We start from the raw sequence: 22,500 nt of genomic DNA, 5'->3' as shown, positions 1-22,500 counted from the left end.
GCGCTGCGCCCCCTGCTGGCTGAAGGAGGAGACGTCCTCATGACCGGGTGTTTCTCGGCTCGGACCGTTGCACACGTGTCTGCGGTGTCTGCACACACACACACTGACACACACGCTGACACACACATCTCTCCGGCACAGAGCACAGTGATTGTGTGTGTGGGAGATGAACCGCAGGCGCAGAGAGATGAACTACAGAACACACTCGCCAAAATGGGCTGCAGGAGTAAGAGATTATTTTATTTTATTTTATTTTATTTATTATAATTTGCACACACACACACACACACACACACACACATATATATATATATATATATATATATATATATATATATATATATATATATATATATATATATATATATATACATACATACAATATAATAAAAATATAAAAAAAAGATGAAAAATTCTAAACAAATTTAACATGCAAAAAGTTAATTAGATTATACAACATAAAAGATGGATTTTTATAAAATATACTTTGTATGTTGAAAAACAAAAAACAAAATTAAAATATAAATATATATACTTTTGATTTTTATATATATTATATATGCATACATAAAGTATATATTTTATATTGTCTTACAATTTTATATATATGTGTGTGTGTGTGTGTGTAGATTATACAAATATTGTATATAAAACAAAAGTATACAAAAAGTGAATTTAGACATCACAAAATTATAATGTACTATATAAAAAATTCTTTGTGTGTGTGTGTTTCACCTTGGTATAAAAAGTAATTTGGGGACGCTCACTAAGAAATTGAAACAAACTTTTTTATTGCCAAAGTTATAGTTAGTTCCTCTACAGCAAATATTAATTGAAGAGCAACTGAAGACGAAACTAAGGTGTGTGTTTGTCAGATGTGAAGCTGCTTCCAGTGTCTCTGGAGTCTCTGGATGTGTGTGACCCGCGTCTCGAGGGGGTTCGCGTGACGCTTGTGATTCCGGCGTGTTCCCTGTCTGCCATCAGCAACCCTGTGGATTACATCATGCAGGAGAACAGAGGTACACACACACACACACACACACACACACACACACAGAGAGACTCTGAGCATCCGTCACATGTGTTTGTTCTGATCCGCTTTCAGACCCGCAGCTCATGCTGGATCTGTCACACGGTTCCGTCTCTCCAGAGAAACTTCAGACGCTCGTGTGCCGACAGAGGAAAGACCTGCAGCGCGTCGTCCAGTGTGAGTGTGTGTGTGTGTGTGTGTGTGTGTGTGTGTGCATTGCAAAAAATGCTCCAAATATCTAAAAATTAAATCAAGATCCATTTACTAAAGTAGTAAAATGCCATAAGATATTAAGTCTTGTTCTCTGGGGAAATAAATCAAAATTAAGTGAGTTGTTGCTTTAAAAAAGCAAAATTATCTGCAAATGGGGTAAGAAAAATAATGTTAATTCATACAGAAACTAGATTATTTTTCTTATCCCATTGGCAGATAATTTTGCTTTTTTTTTTAATTCACTTAAGTTTGATTTATTTGCCCAGAGAACAAGACTTAATATATTATGGCATTTTACTACTTTAGTAAATGGATCTTGATTTAATTTTTAGATATTTGGACTGGAAACGACAAAAATACTAAGTAAGAAAAGCATTTTTTTGCAGGCTGTGTGCGTGTGTGAGACGCGAGCTGTAAACTAATGTAAACCAGCATAGTTAAAAACTAATTTAACTAATGTAAACCAGCATAAACTGGTGTAGACCAGCAGAGAACCCATGATCCAGTGTAACCAGAGCTGATATAGTGGTTTATATAAACTGATGAGTGATTTGAACATGCCTCGCTGTATTGACATTCATAATTTCTGTGATGATTTGTGTTTTATTGATCTTGTGTGTGTGAGAGTGTGTGTTAAAGTCTGAAATACCCAAGCGTGAAGAGGCTCCATTCCTCCCTGCAGATTAACACACCGTTAATTACCGGCCAGCACAAATCGAATGATGTGTACATTTACATTTATGCATTTTGGCAGGCGCTTTTATCCAAAGCGACCTGCATTACATTTCAAGTTACACATTTACATTCTTATCAGTTCTTGCTTTCCATCGAACCCATGACCTTGGCGCTGCAAGCGCCAACGCTCTACTGTCTGATCAACTGGAAAGCTGTCCGTCAGTGAACAGACAGTCATGTGTATGTGTGTGTGTGTGTGTGTGTGTGTGTGTGTGTGTGTGTGTGTGTGTGTGTGTGTGTGTGTGTGTGTGTGTGTGTGTGTGTGTGTGTGTGTGTGTGTGTGTGTGTGTGTGTGTGTGTGTGTGTGTGTGTGTGTGTGTGTGTGTGTGTGTGTGTGTGTGTGTGTGTGTGTGTGTGTGTGTGTGTGTGTGTGTGTGTGTGTGTGTGTGTGTGTGTGTGTGTGTGTGTGTGTGTGTGTGTGTGTGTGTGTGTGTGTGTGTGTGTGTGTGTGTGTGTGTGTGTGTGTGTGTGTGTGTGTGTGTGTGTCTGTGTGTTCCTCAGTTCCTCAGGTACGGGCGGTGCTTTACTCCACCTGTTCTGTTAACTCAGAGGAGAATGAGGAGGTGCTGAAGACCATCCTCTCACAATCACAGGAGAATCACTCCACAGCGCCGCCCTACAGGTGAGTGTGAGTGTTTGAGAGTGTGTGTGAGTGTGTGTTTGTTTGAGTTTGTTTTTTTACACACTTTTGCACTAATGCATGACAAAATGAGTAATAAAAATGTGTGTGTCAGGGTTTCCGCGGGGTCTTAAAAAGTCTAAAATTCTGAACTTTAAATTTAAGGCCTTAAAAATTCTTAAAAACGGCAAGTTTTTCATCCTAGGTCTTAAATTTAATTTAGTCAGGTCTTAAAAAGTGTTTACCCTCGTTCATTTCCAGAAACGCTGGCCGCAGAAAGTTATTGTAAAGTAGCAAAAAAGTATGGAGTTGTAGCCTACAAAGCGGAGCTCTAGCAGGGGTCTCCAACACGTCGCTCGCGTGCTCCAGTAGCTCGTGGCTTGATATATGAGCTAGCTCGCCAGAGGCCGTTCACATATCGCGTCTTTTCCGCGCTCAAGTTTGTTCAAATGTAGGCGCGCGGCAAGCGCGCTCATAATTGAAGCGACACGCAAATTTTTTTACCAGGCGTAGCGAGATGAAAAAAATCACAACTTTTCAGAATGCCGCAAACACACCGCAGGTCATGTGACAGGAACCAACCAATCACCCCTTTCCATAACAACATTGAAAGCTCAGTCAACATGAAGGATGGGGGTGCACCCAAACACTACTAATAAATATAAGCTTATGTGTAAATGTCAGTAATTTATCTTTTTTGACTCATTCTTTTTATAAAAAAATATTTAAATGCTGAAATATGAGGTTTATCTTTGTATAAAACCTTTTTTGTCAAAACTTTATTTGAACTTGTACATGTTAGTAGATCACATGTTGCAAGAAACTCTTTTAAAATCTGGCCATCATTTTTAATGATATTTTAATGTTTACGTAAACAAAAAGTGCATATTGATGCAAATCAATTTGTTATTTCCTGTTTTTCGATATAAAACCTGTTGAATTGACTTCATTCTGTAGTATTTGTGCTTTTTGAACAGGATTCTGTGATAACCGTGATAATTTTGGTCACTTTAATCATCTCATCATTTCCTCTCTAGTTATGATCAACTAAAATCAACTATAATTGTGTTTTACAGTATATTCTGCAAAAGTACTATTTTCTATTAAAACAATATCTCCCTCTCTCTCACACCCACACATCAGATACTCCTAGATAGAAAGAAAGATAGATAGATAGATAGATAGATAGATAGATAGATAGATAGATAGATACTCTAATGATACCGAGGTAACTATCTATCTAACTTGGATAATGCATTGTGTAGGTCTTAAATTTCAATGTTTATGGTCTTAAAATGTCTTAAAAAGGTCTTAAATTTGACTTACTGAAACCTGCAGAAACCCTGGGGTGTGTGTGTGTGTGTGTGTGTGTGTGTGTGTGTCAGGCTGAGTTCTCCAGGTCTCCTGCAGGACTCCATCACTGAAGATGAGGACGATTCACAGGCCAGTTTCTTCAGACTGGAAGCATCAGATCATCACAATGGCTGTTTCGTAGCTCTGCTCACACGACAGGTATAAACATCAGCGTTACATTCCCTAAAACATCAGTGTTACATTCCCTAAAACATCAGCGTTACATTCCCGAAAACATCAGCGTCACATTCCCCTAAACATCAGCGTTACATTCCCCAAAACATCAGCGTTACATTCCCCAAAACATCAGCGTTACATTCCCTAAAACATCAGCGTTACATTCCTTAAAACATCATTGTTACATTCCAAAACATCAGCGTTACATTCCCCAAAACATCAGCGTTACATTCCCTAAAACATCAGCGTTACATTCCTTAAAACATCAGTGTTACATTCCCTAAAACATCATTGTTACATTCCAAAACATCAGCGTTACATTCCCTAAAACATCAGCGTTACATTCCCCAAAACATCAGTGTCACATTCCCTTAAACATCAGCATTACATTCCCTAAAACATCAGTGTTACATTCCCTAAAACATCAGCGTTACATTCCTTAAAACATCAGGGTTACATTCCCCAAAACATCAGCCTTACATTCCCCAAAACATCAGCGTTACATTCCCCAAAACATCAGCCTTACATTCCCCAAAACATCAGCATTACATTCCCCAAAACATCAGCGTTACATTCCCTAAAACATCAGCGTTACATTCCCCAAAACATCAGCGTTACATTCCCTTAAACATCAGCGTTACATTCCCCAAAACATCAGTTACATTCCCAAAACATCAGCGTTACATTCCCCAAAACATCAGCGTTACATTCCCCAAAACATCAGTTACATTCCAAAACATCAGCATTACATTCCCCAAAACATCAGCCTTACATTCCCCAAAACATCAGCGTTACATTCCCTTAAACATCAGCGTTACATTCCCCAAAACATCAGTTACATTCCCAAAACATCAGTGGTACATTCCCCAAAACATCAGCGTTACATTCCCCAAAACATCAGCGTTACATTCCCCAAAACATCAGTTACATTCCAAAACATCAGCATTACATTCCCCAAAACATCAGCCTTACATTCCCCAAAACATCAGCGTTACATTCCGCAAAACATCAGCGTTACATTCCCTAAACATCAGCGTTACATTCCCTTAAACATCAGCGTTACATTCCCCAAAACATCAGCGTTACATTCCCTTAAACATCAGCGTTACATTCCCCAAAACATGTTACATTCCCTAAAACATCAGCCTTACATTCCCCAAAACATCAGTGTTATATTCCCTAAAACATCAGCGTTACATTCCCAAAACATCAGCATTACATTTCCCAAAACATCAGCGTTACATTTCCTAAAACATCAGTGTTACATTCCAAAACATCAGTTACATTCCCTAAAACATCAGTGTTACATTCCCCAAAACATCAGTGTTACATTCCCCAAAACATCAGTGTTACATTCCCTAAAACATCAGCGTTACATTCCCCAAAACATCAGCGTTACATTCCCCAAAACATCAGTGTTACATTCCCCAAAACATCAGTGTTACATTCCAAAACATCAGTGTTACATTCCCCAAAACATCAACGTTACATTCCCCAAAACATCAGTGTTTCATTCCCCAAAACATCAGTGTTACATTCCCCAAAACATCAGTGTTACATTCCCTAAAACATCAGAATCAGCATTACATTCCCCAAAACATCAGCGTTACATTCCCTAAAACATCAGCGTTACATTCCCCAAAACATCAGCGTTACATTCCCCAAAACATCAGCGTTACATTCCCTAAAACATCAGCGTTACATTCCCTTAAACATCAGCGTTACATTCCCCAAAACATCAGCGTTACATTCCCCAAAACATCAGCGTTACATTCCCCAAAACATCAGCGTTACATTCCCCAAAACATCAGCGTTACATTCCCCAAAACATCAGCGTTACATTCCCTTAAACATCAGCGTTACATTCCCCAAAACATCAGTTACATTCCCAAAACATCAGTGGTACATTCCCCAAAACATCAGCGTTACATTCCCCAAAACATCAGCGTTACATTCCCCAAAACATCAGTTACATTCCCAAAACATCAGTGGTACATTCCCCAAAACATCAGCGTTACATTCCCCAAAACATCAGCGTTACATTCCCCAAAACATCAGTTACATTCCAAAACATCAGCATTACATTCCCCAAAACATCAGCCTTACATTCCCCAAAACATCAGCGTTACATTCCCTTAAACATCAGCGTTACATTCCCCAAAACATCAGTTACATTCCCAAAACATCAGTGGTACATTCCCCAAAACATCAGCGTTACATTCCCCAAAACATCAGCGTTACATTCCCCAAAACATCAGTTACATTCCAAAACATCAGCATTACATTCCCCAAAACATCAGCCTTACATTCCCCAAAACATCAGCGTTACATTCCGCAAAACATCAGCGTTACATTCCCTAAACATCAGCGTTACATTCCCTTAAACATCAGCGTTACATTCCCCAAAACATCAGCGTTACATTCCCTTAAACATCAGCGTTACATTCCCCAAAACATGTTACATTCCCTAAAACATCAGCCTTACATTCCCCAAAACATCAGTGTTATATTCCCTAAAACATCAGCGTTACATTCCCAAAACATCAGCATTACATTTCCCAAAACATCAGCGTTACATTTCCTAAAACATCAGTGTTACATTCCAAAACATCAGTTACATTCCCTAAAACATCAGTGTTACATTCCCCAAAACATCAGTGTTACATTCCCCAAAACATCAGTGTTACATTCCCTAAAACATCAGCGTTACATTCCCCAAAACATCAGCGTTACATTCCCCAAAACATCAGTGTTACATTCCCCAAAACATCAGTGTTACATTCCAAAACATCAGTGTTACATTCCCCAAAACATCAACGTTACATTCCCCAAAACATCAGTGTTTCATTCCCCAAAACATCAGTGTTACATTCCCCAAAACATCAGTGTTACATTCCCTAAAACATCAGAATCAGCATTACATTCCCCAAAACATCAGCGTTACATTCCCTAAAACATCAGCGTTACATTCCCCAAAACATCAGTGTTACATTCCCCAAAACATCAGTGTTACATTCCCCAAAACATCAGTGTTACATTCCCTAAAACATCAGAATCAGCATTACATTCCCCAAAACATCAGCGTTACATTCCCTTAAACATCAGCGTTACATTCCCCAAAACATCAGCGTTACATTCCCCAAAACATGTTACATTCCCTAAAACATCAGCCTTACATTCCCCAAAACATCAGTGTTATATTCCCTAAAACATCAGCGTTACATTCCCAAAACATCAGCATTACATTTCCCAAAACATCAGCGTTACATTTCCTAAAACATCAGTGTTACATTCCAAAACATCAGTTACATTCCCTAAAACATCAGTGTTACATTCCCCAAAACATCAGTGTTACATTCCCCAAAACATCAGTGTTACATTCCCTAAAACATCAGCGTTACATTCCCTAAAACATCAGCGTTACATTCCCTTAAACATCAGCGTTACATTTCCCAAAACATCAGTTTGTACATTCCAAAACATCAGCGTTACATTCCCCAAAACATCAGTGTTACATTCCCCAAAACATCAGTGGTACATTCCCCAAAACATCAGCGTTACATTCCCCAAAACATCAGCGTTACATTCCCCAAAACATGTTACATTCCCCAAAACATCAGTGTTACATTCCCTAAAACATCAGTTTGTACATTCCAAAACATCAGCGTTACATTCCCCAAAACATCAGTGTTACATTCCCCAAAACATCAGTGGTACATTCCCCAAAACATCAGCGTTACATTCCCCAAAACATCAGCGTTACATTCCCCAAAACATGTTACATTCCCCAAAACATCAGTGTTACATTCCCTAAAACATCAGTTTGTACATTCCAAAACATCAGCGTTACATTCCCCAAAACATCAGTGTTACATTCCCCAAAACATCAGTGGTACATTCCCCAAAACATCAGCGTTACATTCCCCAAAACATCAGCGTTACATTCCCCAAAACATGTTACATTCCCCAAAACATCAGTGGTACATTCCCCAAAACATCAGCGTTACATTCCCCAAAACATCAGCGTTACATTCCCTAAAACATCAGCGTTACATTCCCCAAAACATCAGCGTTACATTCCCCAAAACATCAGCGTTACATTCCCCAAAACATCAGTGTTACATTCCCTAAAACATCAGCGTTACATTCCCTAAAACATCAGCGTTACATTTCCCAAAACATCAGTGTTACATTCCCTAAAACATCAGCGTTACATTTCCCAAAACATCAGTGTTACATTCCCTAAAACATCAGCGTCACATTCCCTAAAACATCAGCGTTACATTCCTTAAAACATCAGTGTTACATTCCCCAAAACATCAGTGTTACATTCCCTAAAACATCAGTGTTACATTCCCCAAAACATCAGTGTTACATTCCCAAAACATCAGCGTTACATTCCCTAAAACATGTTACATTCCCTAAAACATCAGCGTTACATTCCCCAAAACATCAGCGTTACATTCCCCAAAACATCAGTTACATTCCAAAACATCAGCATTACATTCCCCAAAACATCAGCCTTACATTCCCCAAAACATCAGCGTTACATTCCGCAAAACATCAGCGTTACATTCCCTAAACATCAGCGTTACATTCCCTTAAACATCAGCGTTACATTCCCCAAAACATCAGCGTTACATTTCCTTAAACATCAGCGTTACATTCCCCAAAACATGTTACATTCCCTAAAACATCAGCCTTACATTCCCCAAAACATCAGTGTTATATTCCCTAAAACATCAGTGTTACATTCCCAAAACATCAGCATTACATTTCCCAAAACATCAGTGTTACATTCCAAAACATCAGTGTTACATTCCCCAAAACATCAACGTTACATTCCCCAAAACATCAGTGTTTCATTCCCCAAAACATCAGTGTTACATTCCCCAAAACATCAGTGTTACATTCCCTAAAACATCAGAATCAGCATTACATTCCCCAAAACATCAGCGTTACATTCCCTAAAACATCAGCGTTACATTCCCCAAAACATCAGTGTTACATTCCCCAAAACATCAGTTACATTCCCCAAAACATCAGTTACATTCCCTAAAACATCAGAATCAGCATTACATTCCCCAAAACATCAGCGTTACATCCCCTTAAACATCAGCGTTACATTCCCCAAAACATCAGCGTTACATTCCCCAAAACATGTTACATTCCCTAAAACATCAGCCTTACATTCCCCAAAACATCAGTGTTATATTCCCTAAAACATCAGCGTTACATTCCCAAAACATCAGCATTACATTTCCCAAAACATCAGCGTTACATTTCCTAAAACATCAGTGTTACATTCCAAAACATCAGTTACATTCCCTAAAACATCAGTGTTACATTCCCCAAAACATCAGTGTTACATTCCCTAAAACATCAGCGTTACATTCCCTAAAACATCAGTGTTACATTCCCTTAAACATCAGCGTTACATTTCCCAAAACATCAGTTTGTACATTCCAAAACATCAGCGTTACATTCCCCAAAACATCAGTGTTACATTCCCCAAAACATCAGTGGTACATTCCCCAAAACATCAGCGTTACATTCCCCAAAACATCAGCGTTACATTCCCCAAAACATGTTACATTCCCCAAAACATCAGTGTTACATTCCCTAAAACATCAGCATTACATTCCCCAAAACATCAGCGTTACATTCCCTAAAACATCAGCGTTACATTTCCCAAAACATCAGTGTTACATTCCCTAAAACATCAGCGTCACATTCCCTAAAACATCAGCGTTACATTCCTTAAAACATCAGTTACATTCCCCAAAACATCAGTGTTACATTCCCTAAAACATCAGTGTTACATTCCCCAAAACATCCGTGTTACATTCCCAAAACATCAGCGTTACATTCCCAAAACATCAGCGTTACATTCCCTAAAACATCAGTGTTATATTCCAAAACATCAGCGTTACATTTCCTAAAACATCAGTGTTACATTCCAAAACATCAGCGTTACATTCCCTTAAACATCAGCATTACATTCCCTAAAACATCAGCGTTACATTCCCTAAAACATCAGCGTTACATTCCTTAAAACATCAGTGTTACATTCCCTTAAACATCAACTCTTATTTGTGTCTTTGAAAACTCTTGAATGTGGTTTAGGAAGTAAAAATATTGGTCAGATTGGAATACTTGCACATATATTATCACACTAATAAATTTGGTTTATTGTTTTTTAAACAAAAAATATATACAGTATATATATATATTTATTTATTTATTCAAAAAATACTCAAATCCAAAAGCGATAGTAGTAAAATGACTAATATATATTTAAAATATATTTATTTAAATATTTAGACAATTTTACTAAAATATTTTTTGAGCCAAATTTTTGTATATTATTTATATATTCTAAAATAAAAAAAACAGATAGAAGAGCGAGTCTGTGAGCTGGAACAGATACTGTGTAGGCTGGTTATTTTTGTATTTTTTTTTATGTTTCTCTGCGATCTTGTTTATGCTAGTTAAGCTCAAAGCATGCTGGGAGTTTCTCTGGGGTTTGATGGAGACGCTCTTTCTTTCTCATGTCCATGTTCTCCTCGACTCTAATCCCACTGTCTCTGTTGAGGAATCCCGTGTTTCCCTCGCTCTGCTTTCATCCGCAGCTAAAAATAACTCAGCGCAGAGACGGAGAAAGAGACTCGATTGAGTTTCCTACTGGGATCTTTCTGGTGGATCAAAGTTCCCCTAAAATGATCTCCAGTAAACATTTTTTTTTTTTTTACGTTTCATATATGATGAACGTTCCTGTGTTAGATTACAGCAATCCGTCATATTTATCCCTCCTCTGACAGTCAGAAAAACATCATCAAGCCTCCATATACTTCCTGCCACGACTAATAAAAGCCACTAATAAAGATTATTGTGGTTCGCTTAAGAAGGTCTCATAAAAAGGCTATTAGACGCATGTGTGGAAATATTACCATCCTCCTTCTCCTCCCGGTTTTATGATGCATCTGTACGTTCTCACCTGGGACCAATAAAGTCTTCAGCAGCGTTCAGATTAGAGGACCTATTATGCCCTTTTTTAACCCTCTGGGCCCTGGAGGTGTTCTGACACGCTCTGACACTTGTGCTTTGTCATGGCTAAAGTCTGATTACACTGTATTCAGCACTAACTCTGCTACAATAATATGTAAGCAGCATGTTCGTATAAGTTTGTATTTTTGAGAAAATGATGTTTAAGCGTGGTTTGTGAAAAAAAAAAATGTAGTCACTGAAATAAGGCCATAAAACTTGTTCACAAGACTTTTGAACATTTTATCACGTAGTCTAGAATTTTTGCTTCAAAACTGTGAAAATCATCCTGTCCTAACCCTGCCCACAAACAATATATTGATTTAAAATTTGTAATACATGTTTTGTGTAAGAAAGCTTTATGCGGGGTGGGCGTGAATCATCATGAATATTGATGTGTTTCACATCTGGGAAGACAAAGACCCTCCCATAATAATGTCCCTATCAGGTGGGACTGTGAGGGAACTAGAACAAAGAATGAGGAGAGATTAGAATGGCTTATTGATTGTTTGGATTTATTTACAACACAACATAATCAGAAGATACACAACAAGGGTCAAAAAGGCACATTATTGAACACACTGATCTAAACAGTGAGACTCGAACAGTCACACACCTCTGTGCCATTCCTAAAACAGTTACCATTTAACATGCCTTTCATTTCCAAGGAGTTTGCTTTTTCGTTTTACCATGTTTGTGTACGGAGTCTCATGTGAATGTTGAAGTCAGCAGGACTCACTCAGGACTCGGTGGCATCTGGTCCCTGTAAAAAATAAATAAATAAAACCTGTGAACATGATGATATCAGGAGCAAGGCTGCACGATTTAGGGAAGAAAATCTAATTGGGATTTTTCTGGTTAATATTACGATTTGAAATTCACAAAATATATATATTCAGCGCCCCCCAAAAAAACATTTCTGTGAAGAAAAAATATTGTTATTAAATATAAATCATTAAAAAGGAACACTTCAGTACACTACACTAGAGAAAAAATATGGATTATCATATGTTACTTCAAATGTTTTCAGACGTTATGAAATGAGTTTGGAGTAAAAACATATCCTAATGTTTGGCGCGTTTTGCTTTTCAAACGCACAGCGCGACTGACCCGAACTCACAGCGTGTGCAGAGAACATTTACTGAAGCCATCGAGCCGATCCTCGAAACATTACTGTAACCACATTACAATAAACATCTATGATTGAGCAGATATGCACAAACACAGTATTTCATAGTAAACACCGGTCTATATATTATTATATTCATGTTAGTGTAAATAAATACACTCTCATACTAGCCTACTTTTAGATCATGCTATGTTTTATATTCAAGCGCATACAAACACTCTCGTGTCATACATGCATATTTATTTAGCATTTAAATGTTGCCTACCTGTCTATAGTTCATATTTCAACATGTTTCCATTGATTTCATACATTTTAGTCTAGCAACAGTTCAGTTACAATGTGAAGTTTAAACACTAATATAATTCAGAATAGGCAACATTTCTTACCTCCAAAACTTTCTTATCTTCAAATCGCGTTCTTCTTCTTCTTCTGAGGTAAATCCAATGTAAGCTCACAGCGTGTCTTCCAAACTCGAGGAAAGGCAGAGGAATGATGAAGTTTGATTGTTTGTTTAGAGATAACGAGGGCGTGTACAGGTTCGCGTTCCTTCAAGTGGACGATTTGCATGTGAATCTCTTGTGCGTGTGTGTGTGTGTGGTGTCACATTAGAGCTAATGAGCTCTCGCTTGAGAAACTGGACATCTTACTGGCTTCATTTAAATTACTTAAAAGATCATTTAAAAGTACACACTTAAATGTTTATAAAGATTAGTGCTGTCAAAGTTAGCGCGTTAATGACGCGTTAACGCAAAATCATATTAACGCCACTCATTTTTTTCATATTGTCTTTATCTTATGTGTATTTGATTTCATCAGACGACGGCTCGATTATCAGGATCTTGGAAGGGAGAGCTGGTTATGTCTTAATGGGTCGCGTTTCAGTCATTCATATTCATTCCGTTGTTTGTGTGACTTTGCAGAGATTAATCATGATCAAACAGCAACATTACACACTGAAGAAAGATGAAGATGGAAAGCATGGTGTTCTTTAAAAATTAATGTTCTTTATTGGCATTGATGGTTCCATGAAGAATAATTAAAATCCACGGAATCTTTCCATTGTACAAAAGGTTCTTTATAGTAGAAAAGGAAAAGGGTTCTTTAGATTTATAATGTTCTTTGCAGAAAAAAAAGTGATTTTTCAGAACTGATCACTTAAAGGTGAAAAAAATTAACCTTTTTGGAACCTTTATTTTGAAGAGTGTAGACCGCAGTGTGTGTGTGTGTGACCTCGTGTTCAGCTAAAGGACAAACATAATGACCATAATCTGGGACCAGAACTGCATCATAACCACACGATAGGCAATAAATGTGTGATGTTCAGGAGGAGGGCAGGACGTATTGAATAATTCAGCCTCATGTCTGCATGCGTTAGCGTCAACAGGGCAAAACCTCGCGTCCTCAAGCACACACACACACACTCCATCTGAATTATTCACTGGGAGTGTGTGTGTGGTGCTGAGACAGCAGATGATCCTTTAAGAAACACACACTGAACTAATATGCAACACAGAAACGTATATTATGGGAAAAATATCTTTCCCTGAATAATTGGAAATGTTTATGGTTGGTCCACATCATGTCTTTTTGTTTTGGCTCAAAAATATTTCAGGAAATTGTATACATTTTAAAAATGTATTTTAGTGAACAAACTCCATCGCACACCTGCAGGTGATAGGTCCGTAGGATAACAAGACCAATTAGGTAGGTCGTTTCAACAGATAAGGAACTCCCGCACACTATCGTTACTTGCAATGAATAATTATTAACACACAACGTTTCGGTCACACGACCTTCATCAGGAGTATACAAATGTTCAAATTCATCTCTTTTAAGATAAACACATGACCAATCAACAGAGCTCCATCTGTAAACAATTAAGCTCATTGGGAGTACATAATTAGCACCACATCATAAACAGTTACAAATTGCAATAGTTACAACAATCAGTAAAGATCCCCCTGTAGGTTAACAAAATCATCTAAAACACATAATCAACACGTCGACATCAAACAGTATCAAATTGTAATTCTAAACAGTTACAACAATCAGTAAGGCTCCATAGCCACTTAAACTCATTGTGAATACATAGTAGAAACAACACGTCATTCAAAACAGTTACAAAATATCACTATAACATTACATTAAATAATGCTTCATCGTTCATAGGTGATAAAGTTTGAAGGGTGTAAATCCAAACAGGGGGATCTTTACTGATTGTTGTAATTTGTAACTGTTTATGATGTGGTGCTAATTATGTACTCCCAATGAGCTTAATTGTTTAAAAATGTATTTTAAAAATATTTTAATTACTATAATTTTACCTTTTTGTGTATATTTATATAATAATACCATATTAAAATTATTATAAATAATATTTCATTATTATAAATAATAATAATTTATTGTTTTGTATTATATATTAGTTATAGTTTTTCCCCACAGTTCGACTGATTCACCATTTATATATTTTTTGCATTTGTCAGATGCTTTATCTAAGTGACTCTTCAGATCATGCTAGGGTATGTTTACACGACACTATTTTCAACTAAAAACGTAAAACTTTTAATTACCGTTTATTTACACGACAACAGCGTTTTGGGGTCCTGAAAACGCAAACTTTTGAAAAAGGGTTTTAAAGTGCAAGTTTTTGAAAACGATAGCGTTATGTTATGATCTCTGTGTAAACTACAAAAACACGAATTTGTGAAAACGGTGCCGTCATTGCGTTACATTTTCAGTCTATAGGCGCATAGTGTTTCTTTACAAAGTGTCATCGCCACCTACTGGCATAACAGCAGAATACAGCGATTTTAGTCGTTTTCGCAGATCCGTGTGAAAGGGGATCGTTGTTGTCTGTACATGAAAAACACAAAGGAAAATCTTTTTCATTTTTAGTTCATCGTTGTCATATAAACGAACCCTGATACAGTGTTTTCAGCCTTTTCTTTGCTTGTCTCCTACACAGCCTGAACCAGAAGTGAAGGAAACGCCGCAGCAAGTGCTCGCTCGCGCAGCGGCCAAAGGCTTGTTAGATGGACTCCACCCAAACCAGCCAATCAGGAGAGAGGGCCGACGCCGACGGTCCCGAAGAACACCAGCCAATCGAGCGCCCTCCACGAAGACACGCCCACACACCACACAGAGCGACCAATCACTTGTGGCGGATTTCTTGAAGCACGAGATGAAGGGAAGCAAATCGGCGACGATGGTTTATCATCAGAGCGACAGCAGAACTCAGTCTCGCAGTTCGTCACAATACGGTTAATTTAACTAGTTAATAACAATATCTTGGTAACACTTTACAATGAGGTTCATTAGTTAACCACATTAGTTAACATGAACTAATAATGAACTGCACGTATACAGCATTTATTAATCTTTGTTAATGTCAATTTCAACATTTACTAATACTTTATTAAAATCTTGTTAACATTAGTTAATGCACTGTGAACTAACATGAACAAACAATGAACAGCTGGATTTTTATTAACTAACATTAACAAAGATTAATAAATACTGTAACAAATGTATTGCTCATGGTTAGTTCATGTTAGTTAATACAGTAACTAATGTAAACTAATAAACCTTATTGTAAAGTGTTACTGATATCTTTAACCTGTTAACTGTCACCCCAAATTTGAGCATAAATCTGAGCTTAATTAATGAATGCTTTGTAATACAAACATAATGTTGGTCTCTTTTTAACTCTTTCCCCACCAGAATATTTTGTTGTATGAATATCTGAACATGCAATATATCAAAAGAAAGAATATGGTGAAAACATGGATTGCCGGAATTTTCCGTCCATGGCGGGGAAAGAGATTGAAGCAGATTGAAAAAAATTAATAAAAGTGTAAAAAACGTACAGAAGTTCGTTTACTGAGTGTGCCGAACTAAATATTTAACTTACACAATCTATATATTTTACAAAACAATCTAAAGCCATATCTCTCACCAAGTTGTGTTTAAAATTTGAAATTGATGTCACAAAAATTGTGCCACGAAATTACTGCGCAATGTCCACTTTCAAAAAGGTTTTACAAGATGAATTTTGAGTGAAGCTTTCAAATTATATGCAATTTTTGATAATTATTAAAATATGTGATTGGGAAAAAAGGCTATTAAAAAAGCTCCCGGGACGCTGACAGTTAACAGGCTCGATCAGTCGTTAACGGAAATGTTTTTTCAGAGTAAAGCACTGAGGAAAACTCACCAACCTTCCGGTTTACTTCTCTATCTCCGCAGATCAACCCTCTAGGTCTCGAAGTCTCTTTGAGGGCGTGTTCTCCAGGACAGGCTCCACCCCTAACACAACAGGCCACACCCCTAACACAACAGGCCACACCTTTAAGACAGCAGGCTCCACCCCTAACATAACAAGCTCTGCCTACAACACAACAGGCCACACCTTTAAGACAACAGGCTCCACCTCTAACATAACAGGCCCTGCCCACAACACAACAGGCTCCACCCCTAACCTCACCTCTTTCTCTGATTTATACTGTACTGGTTTGACTGGTTTGAACACTGCTTCAGTGTCTGTAATCGACGATCACTACTCGATGCCGGTCGCTCCGCCTAAAGGCCGACAGGAAGTTCTGAGGCCGACGACTATCATGTTTCCTCCCGTTCTGTCGTCAAGCGACGGTCTTCTTCCCCAGAGGCGGAGCCATGCTCGTACAAGCCCCGCCCACACCCTTACAAGCCACGCCCACACCCATCAGCACTGGAGTAACTCGACACTGACTGTCCCTCGAACCCAAGTGGCATTCAGAGTGAGAGTGAATCATCCGAGACCATGGCTCTGACACACACACACACACACACACACACACACACACTCACAAAAACACACTCACAAAAACACACACACTTTCTCTCTCTCACACACACACACACACCAGAAGCATTAGTGAGGCTGCCATCAGTATTTTACTCTCTATCTTAGTAATTAAGACGTAAAGAATGTTAATTAGACGTGCCAGATATCTGTATAAGATCGCATCTAACTCATTATAACTACTAAACTGCACTGTTTAAATGTCACTGCCATCAAAATGCCATCAGCATATTTTCCAATATCATTTGGAACAAGCATGCAAATAAAACAAGGAGACTCATTTTTTGTTTTGATGTCATTTATTTCCACAACATGTTACATTAATATGGTGTAAAAATGAGTGTCTTAGTGGTTGATCTGGGTTTTAAAATATCATTTTGTGCGAAATAACATTCCTGTGTTTGTCTATTTTGACTTCTACTGTAGCAGGGGTTAGACGTGTGTGTGTGTGTGTGTGTGTGTGTGGCTCATCTAAAGCCCGAAACACTCTACGCATGTACACAAAACCTTTTAGCTAAGCAAGCTCAAGTTCATGCATCACTGCGTTCCACGATTCATAATGCAATGCGAGTACATTTAGCATTTTCAGCCTCAAAGGCCGTTATAGCGTAACATTAGCGTAAACCAGCGTCCGCTAACGCTTCTCAAACAGTCAACGGTTGAGGAACTGTGTTGCTCTTTAAAGTCAAAGTACAGTTGCTCTGTAAGACAATGTTGCTCTTTAAAGTCAGCAGGGTTTGCATCATTTTACTTTCACAATGTGACATATTTCTGAAAGAAAAGGTATATTTAATGGAGAAAAACACGGGACTTTATTTTACCATTGAGAATTGATGCAATTGTAAAAAGTGTGTTAGATACCAGGTAGAAAAACAAAAGGGTTCGCTGAAGTCTTTAAAGCATTTTTCTGTTAAATTTGCAAATCGATATGTTTCAACGTCCTCTAGTACAGATCAAATATGATCTCAATCATCATTATTGCATTGCATTACATGTTTTAAAACTACAGAGCTCTGATCATAAAACTGAGCATTTAAATATCATCTTACTAAGACATTATTGGCGGATATTGATATTTATATGCATATTATGTAAGTATCTGCTACTGTTATAAAGATCACATTGATTTACATCATAGGCATTAGCATTTCATCACTTTTTGACCATATAAATATGAGCGTTTGCTCGGTTTGGGCCTCTGAATAAAACTGAGCTGTTTTTTCCCCTCCATATTCTCACTTTTATGAGCCATAAAAGCTTGATGCATCAAATATGATCCTCAAAAACAAAAAACTCAATGTTTAATAAACTGTTCCAATTCAAAATATTAGATTTTTCTGACTACTATTTCCTATGTCAGGCTTTAATGTTGACTATCGTGAGCGCGTCTTTAACTGGACATCTGAATCTAGACACCTGGTTTCATGTCGTTGAGACATTTAAAGGACAGTATTGAGGTCTCTTGTGTTGTGTATGTACAAAAAGAGCGCATGTTTTCCAAGCGTTCATGTCTGCATTTGCGTACTTGTGCAGGGAATCTCTCAGGCTTTAGTGTTTAAATGAAGCAGAAGTGTATTTGTGTGGTCAGAAAATTCAGTTTTGCTTGCATTACAGTCTTGTTTTGAGCAGATATATAGAGACTCATGTGTGAACATCATGATGTGTGCTTGCTAAAACATTTCACACACACGTTCCCCTTTTCCTGCAACCAAACACCAGAAAATTCCCTCTAAATTTCTTGGGGAAAGAGACCAAAATTTCAAAGGATCCAATTTCCTCGTGTGGACGAGTGGCACTGAATGAGTGGGTGGTTTGAAATGAAACACACTTACGGCACAGATCTGAATCCAGGTCACATGTGCAAAGACTGAGTTACATTGATCTGAGCGTGAGCGTAATCGGTGAGACATGAACTCTGACGCCCTCGACATACTTCAGTGAAAATGTGTCAGTGTAAGGCAAACTCATGCTTTATTCAGGACACAACGTTCGGAAAACTTCTCGCTACGCACAGCGACATCTTGCATTATACTTTTTGTCTTTTGTTGTTGTGTGTTTCTCTTCTCGACTGCATCAGTAGACACACACACACACACCTGCTGTCCATCACAGCTGTTCTGCTCCGTCATTGGTGGGGAACCTCGGGGGCGGGCTTCTTTTTCAGAGTGTCTATGATTGATTGGACGCCGCGCTTCACGCTGGACGTTACGCGGCGAGTGACGGAGTCGCTAGGAGCCGGAGTCGAGGAGCCCGTCTTCTCCAGACACTTCTGATACCGCAACTAGAGGAAAACATAGGATTATACACAACGAACATGTGTGTACACAACAACTTAAACTTTATGTACAGCATGATATACAAGAAATGCAAGTTCGCTCGAGAATTTTTTTGTGTTCACTTGAGAAATATTTGAGTTCGCTCGAGAAATATTTTGCATTCGCTCAAGAAATGTTTGTTTGCTCGAGATTGTTTTTGCATTCGTACGAGAAACTTTTGAGTTTGTTCAAGATGCTTTTGCGTTCTTTTCGAGAAAATTTTGTTCGTTCAAAAAACGTTTGCGTTTGTTCAAGAAATGTGCTTTTGTTCAAGAAAATTTGCAGTTCGTTCGAGAAACTTTTGCGTTTGTTCAAGAAACTTTTGTGTTCGTTCAAGAAACTTGCGTTGTTTGCTCGAATTTATTTTTGCGTTCACTCAAGAAACTTTACTGTTCGTTCAAGAAACTTTTGCATTGAGTTTGCTAGAATTTTTTTTTGCGTTCGCTCAAGAAACTTTTGGATTCGCTTGAGAAACTTTTGGATTCGCTTGAGAAACTTTTGGATTCGCTTGAGAAACTTTTGAGTTTGTTCGAGAAACATTTGAGTTTGTTCAAGAAACTTTTGCGTTCTTTGAGAAAATTTTGTGTTCGTTCAAAAAACTTTTGCATTTGTTAAAGAAAATTTGTAGTTCGTTCGAGAAACTTTTGCGTTCATTCAAGAAACTTTTGCGATGAGTTTGCTGGAATTTTTTTTTGCGTTCACTCAAGAAACTTTTGCATTCGTTCGAGAAAGTTTCGTGTTCGCTTGGAAAAAAAATAGTGTTCGTTCAAGAAACTTACGTTCGTTCAAGAAACTTTAGCATTCATTCGAGAAACTTCAGCATTCGCTCAAAAAAAATTTGCGTTCATTCAAGAAACTTTTGCGTTCGTTCAAAAAACGATTGCGTTCGTTCGAGAAACTTTTGCATTCACTCGGAAAAAAAAATTGCGTTCATTTAAAAAACGTATACGTTCATTCAAGAAACTTTTGCGTTCATTTAAGAAACTTTAACGTTTGCTCAAGAAACTTTAACGTTCGTTCGAGAAACTTTAGCATTTGTACGGAATTTTTTTTTCGTTCGTTCAAGAAACTGTTGCATTCCCTCAAAAAACTTTTGCGTTTGTTAAAGAAAATGTGTAGTTCGTTCGAGAAACGTTTGCGTTCATTCAAGAAACTTTTGCGATGAGTTTGCTGGAATTTTTTTTGCGTTCACTCAAGAAACTTTTGCATTCGTTCGAGAAAGTTTCGTGTTCGCTCGAAAAAAAATAGTGTTCGTTCAAAAAACTTTTACGTTCGTTCAAGAAACTTTAGCGTTCATTCGAGAAACTTCAGCATTCGCTCGAAAAAAATTTGCGTTCATTCAAGAAACTTTTGCGTTCGTTCAAAAAACGTTTGCGCTCGTTCAAGAAACTTTTGCATTCGTTCAAAAAACTTTTGCATTCGTTCAAGAAACTTTTGCATTCGTTCGAGAAACGTTTGCATTCGTTCGAGAAACGTTTGCATTCGTTCGAGAAACTTTTGCGTTCGCTCGAAAAAAAAATTGCGTTCATTTAAAAAACGTATACGTTCATTTGAGAAACTTTTGCGTTCGCTCGAAAAAAAAAATTGCGTTCATTTAAAAAACGTATACGTTCATTCAAGAAACTTTTGCGTTCATTTGAGAAACTTTTGCGTTCATTTGAGAAACTTTAACGTTTGCTCAAGAAACTTTAACGTTCGTTCGAGAAACTTTAGCATTTGTACGGAAATTTTTTTTCGTTCGTTCAAGAAACTGTTGCATTCCCTCAAAAAACGTTTGCGTTTGTTAAAGAAAATTTGTAGTTCGTTCGAGAAACGTTTGCGTTCCTTCAAGAAACTTTTGCGATGAGTTTGCTGGAATTTTTTTTTGCGTTCACTCAAGAAACTTTTGCATTCGTTCGAGAAAGTTTCGTGTTCGCTCGAAAAAAAAAAGTGTTCGTTCAAGAAACTTTTACGTTCGTTCAAGAAACTTTAGCGTTCATTCGAGAAACTTCAGCATTCGCTCGAAAAAAATTTGCGTTCATTCAAGAAACTTTTGCGTTCGTTCAAAAAACTTTTGCGCTCGTTCAAGAAACTTTTGCATTCGTTCAAAAAACTTTTGCGCTCGTTCAAGAAACTTTTGCATTCGTTCAAAAAACTTTTGCATTCGTTCAAGAAACTTTTGCATTCGTTCGAGGAACGTTTGCATTCGTTCGAGAAACTTTTGCGTTCGCTCGAAAAAAAAAAATTGCGTTCATTTAAAAAACGTATACGTTCATTTGAGAAACTTTTGCGTTCATTTGAGAAACTTTTGCGTTCATTTGAGAAACTTTTGCGTTCATTTGAGAAACTTTAACGTTTGCTCAAGAAACTTTAACGTTCGTTCGAGAAACTTTAGCATTTGTAAGAATTTTTTTTTTTGTTCGTTCAAGAAACTGTTGCATTCCCTCAAGAAACTTTTGCACTCCCTCCAAAAAAAATTGCATTCGTTCAAGAAACTTTTGCGTTCGCTCGGACAAAATTTTTGCGTTCTTTCGAGAAACTTTTCCGTTCACTCCAAAAAAATGTGCGTTTGTTCAAGAAACTTAAGTTCGTTCAAAAAACGTTTGCATTCGTTGAAGAAATGTTTACACCCGTTCGAGAGACTTTCCTAGAATTTTTTTTTGCGGTCCAAACTGAAATTTTGTCTCCCATCAAATTATGTATAATGCATTTAACCTGCAATATTCTTTAAATGAGAAACGGGACACTCACCACACAGGCCGACTGCACGGCCTCCGACACACTCCCCGCGTTGGGTTCGCACCAGAACACGTGACACTGGAAGTGCTGGTTTCCAGTGTCCATGATGAAGGCAAATGTATGAACGTCGCGTCCCACACCCATGAAGGACAGGAATCGCACTCGACACTCCACTATGACCTCCTCCTCCTCTTCCTGCCGAACAGAAGAGAAATGACAATAATAAACCCGTCTGCCGATGACACCACAGGCCTGTTGGAGACACTTCAATCCATCAGACGTTTGGAATAAATGTGAATGTGCCATCAGGGTCCAAGCGGATTG

The 22,500-nt window shown here is 37.9% G+C and overlaps 2 protein-coding genes across 2 annotated transcripts in view; one reads left to right on the top strand and one right to left on the bottom strand.

Annotated features, from left to right (window-relative positions):
• LOC308701276 (putative methyltransferase NSUN7) overlaps nt 1–17,422 on the top strand; it is a gene marked incomplete at its 5' end in the record, with an annotated part of 40,636 nt that extends 23,214 nt beyond the window's left edge. The window contains 7 exons of the mRNA XM_081383472.1: nt 1–226; nt 876–1,019; nt 1,106–1,207; nt 2,480–2,600; nt 3,983–4,109; nt 15,269–15,563; nt 16,549–17,422. The exon at nt 1–226 is cut by the window's left edge and continues 27 nt beyond it. Of these exons, the coding sequence (XP_081239598.1) occupies nt 1–226; nt 876–1,019; nt 1,106–1,207; nt 2,480–2,600; nt 3,983–4,109; nt 15,269–15,563; nt 16,549–17,111 (1,578 nt within the window). The 3' untranslated portion in view covers nt 17,112–17,422. The remainder of the gene's footprint in view (nt 227–875; nt 1,020–1,105; nt 1,208–2,479; nt 2,601–3,982; nt 4,110–15,268; nt 15,564–16,548) is intronic.
• A 12-nt stretch (nt 17,423–17,434) lies between these two features.
• apbb2a (amyloid beta (A4) precursor protein-binding, family B, member 2a) overlaps nt 17,435–22,500 on the bottom strand; it is a 44,676-nt gene continuing 39,610 nt past the window's right edge. The window contains exons 14-15 of the mRNA XM_081382976.1: nt 22,189–22,371; nt 17,435–19,424 (exon numbers count right to left, since the gene is read on the bottom strand). Coding sequence (XP_081239102.1) covers nt 19,269–19,424; nt 22,189–22,371 — 339 coding nt within the window. The 3' untranslated portion in view covers nt 17,435–19,268. The remainder of the gene's footprint in view (nt 19,425–22,188; nt 22,372–22,500) is intronic.

This window comes from Scardinius erythrophthalmus, assembly GCF_964197995.2.
Source record: "Scardinius erythrophthalmus genome assembly, chromosome: 13".
NCBI lineage: Eukaryota > Metazoa > Chordata > Actinopteri > Cypriniformes > Leuciscidae > Scardinius > Scardinius erythrophthalmus.
The sequence above is the reverse complement of the archived record's forward strand: the minus strand, read 5'-3'. Positions and strand labels throughout refer to the sequence as shown.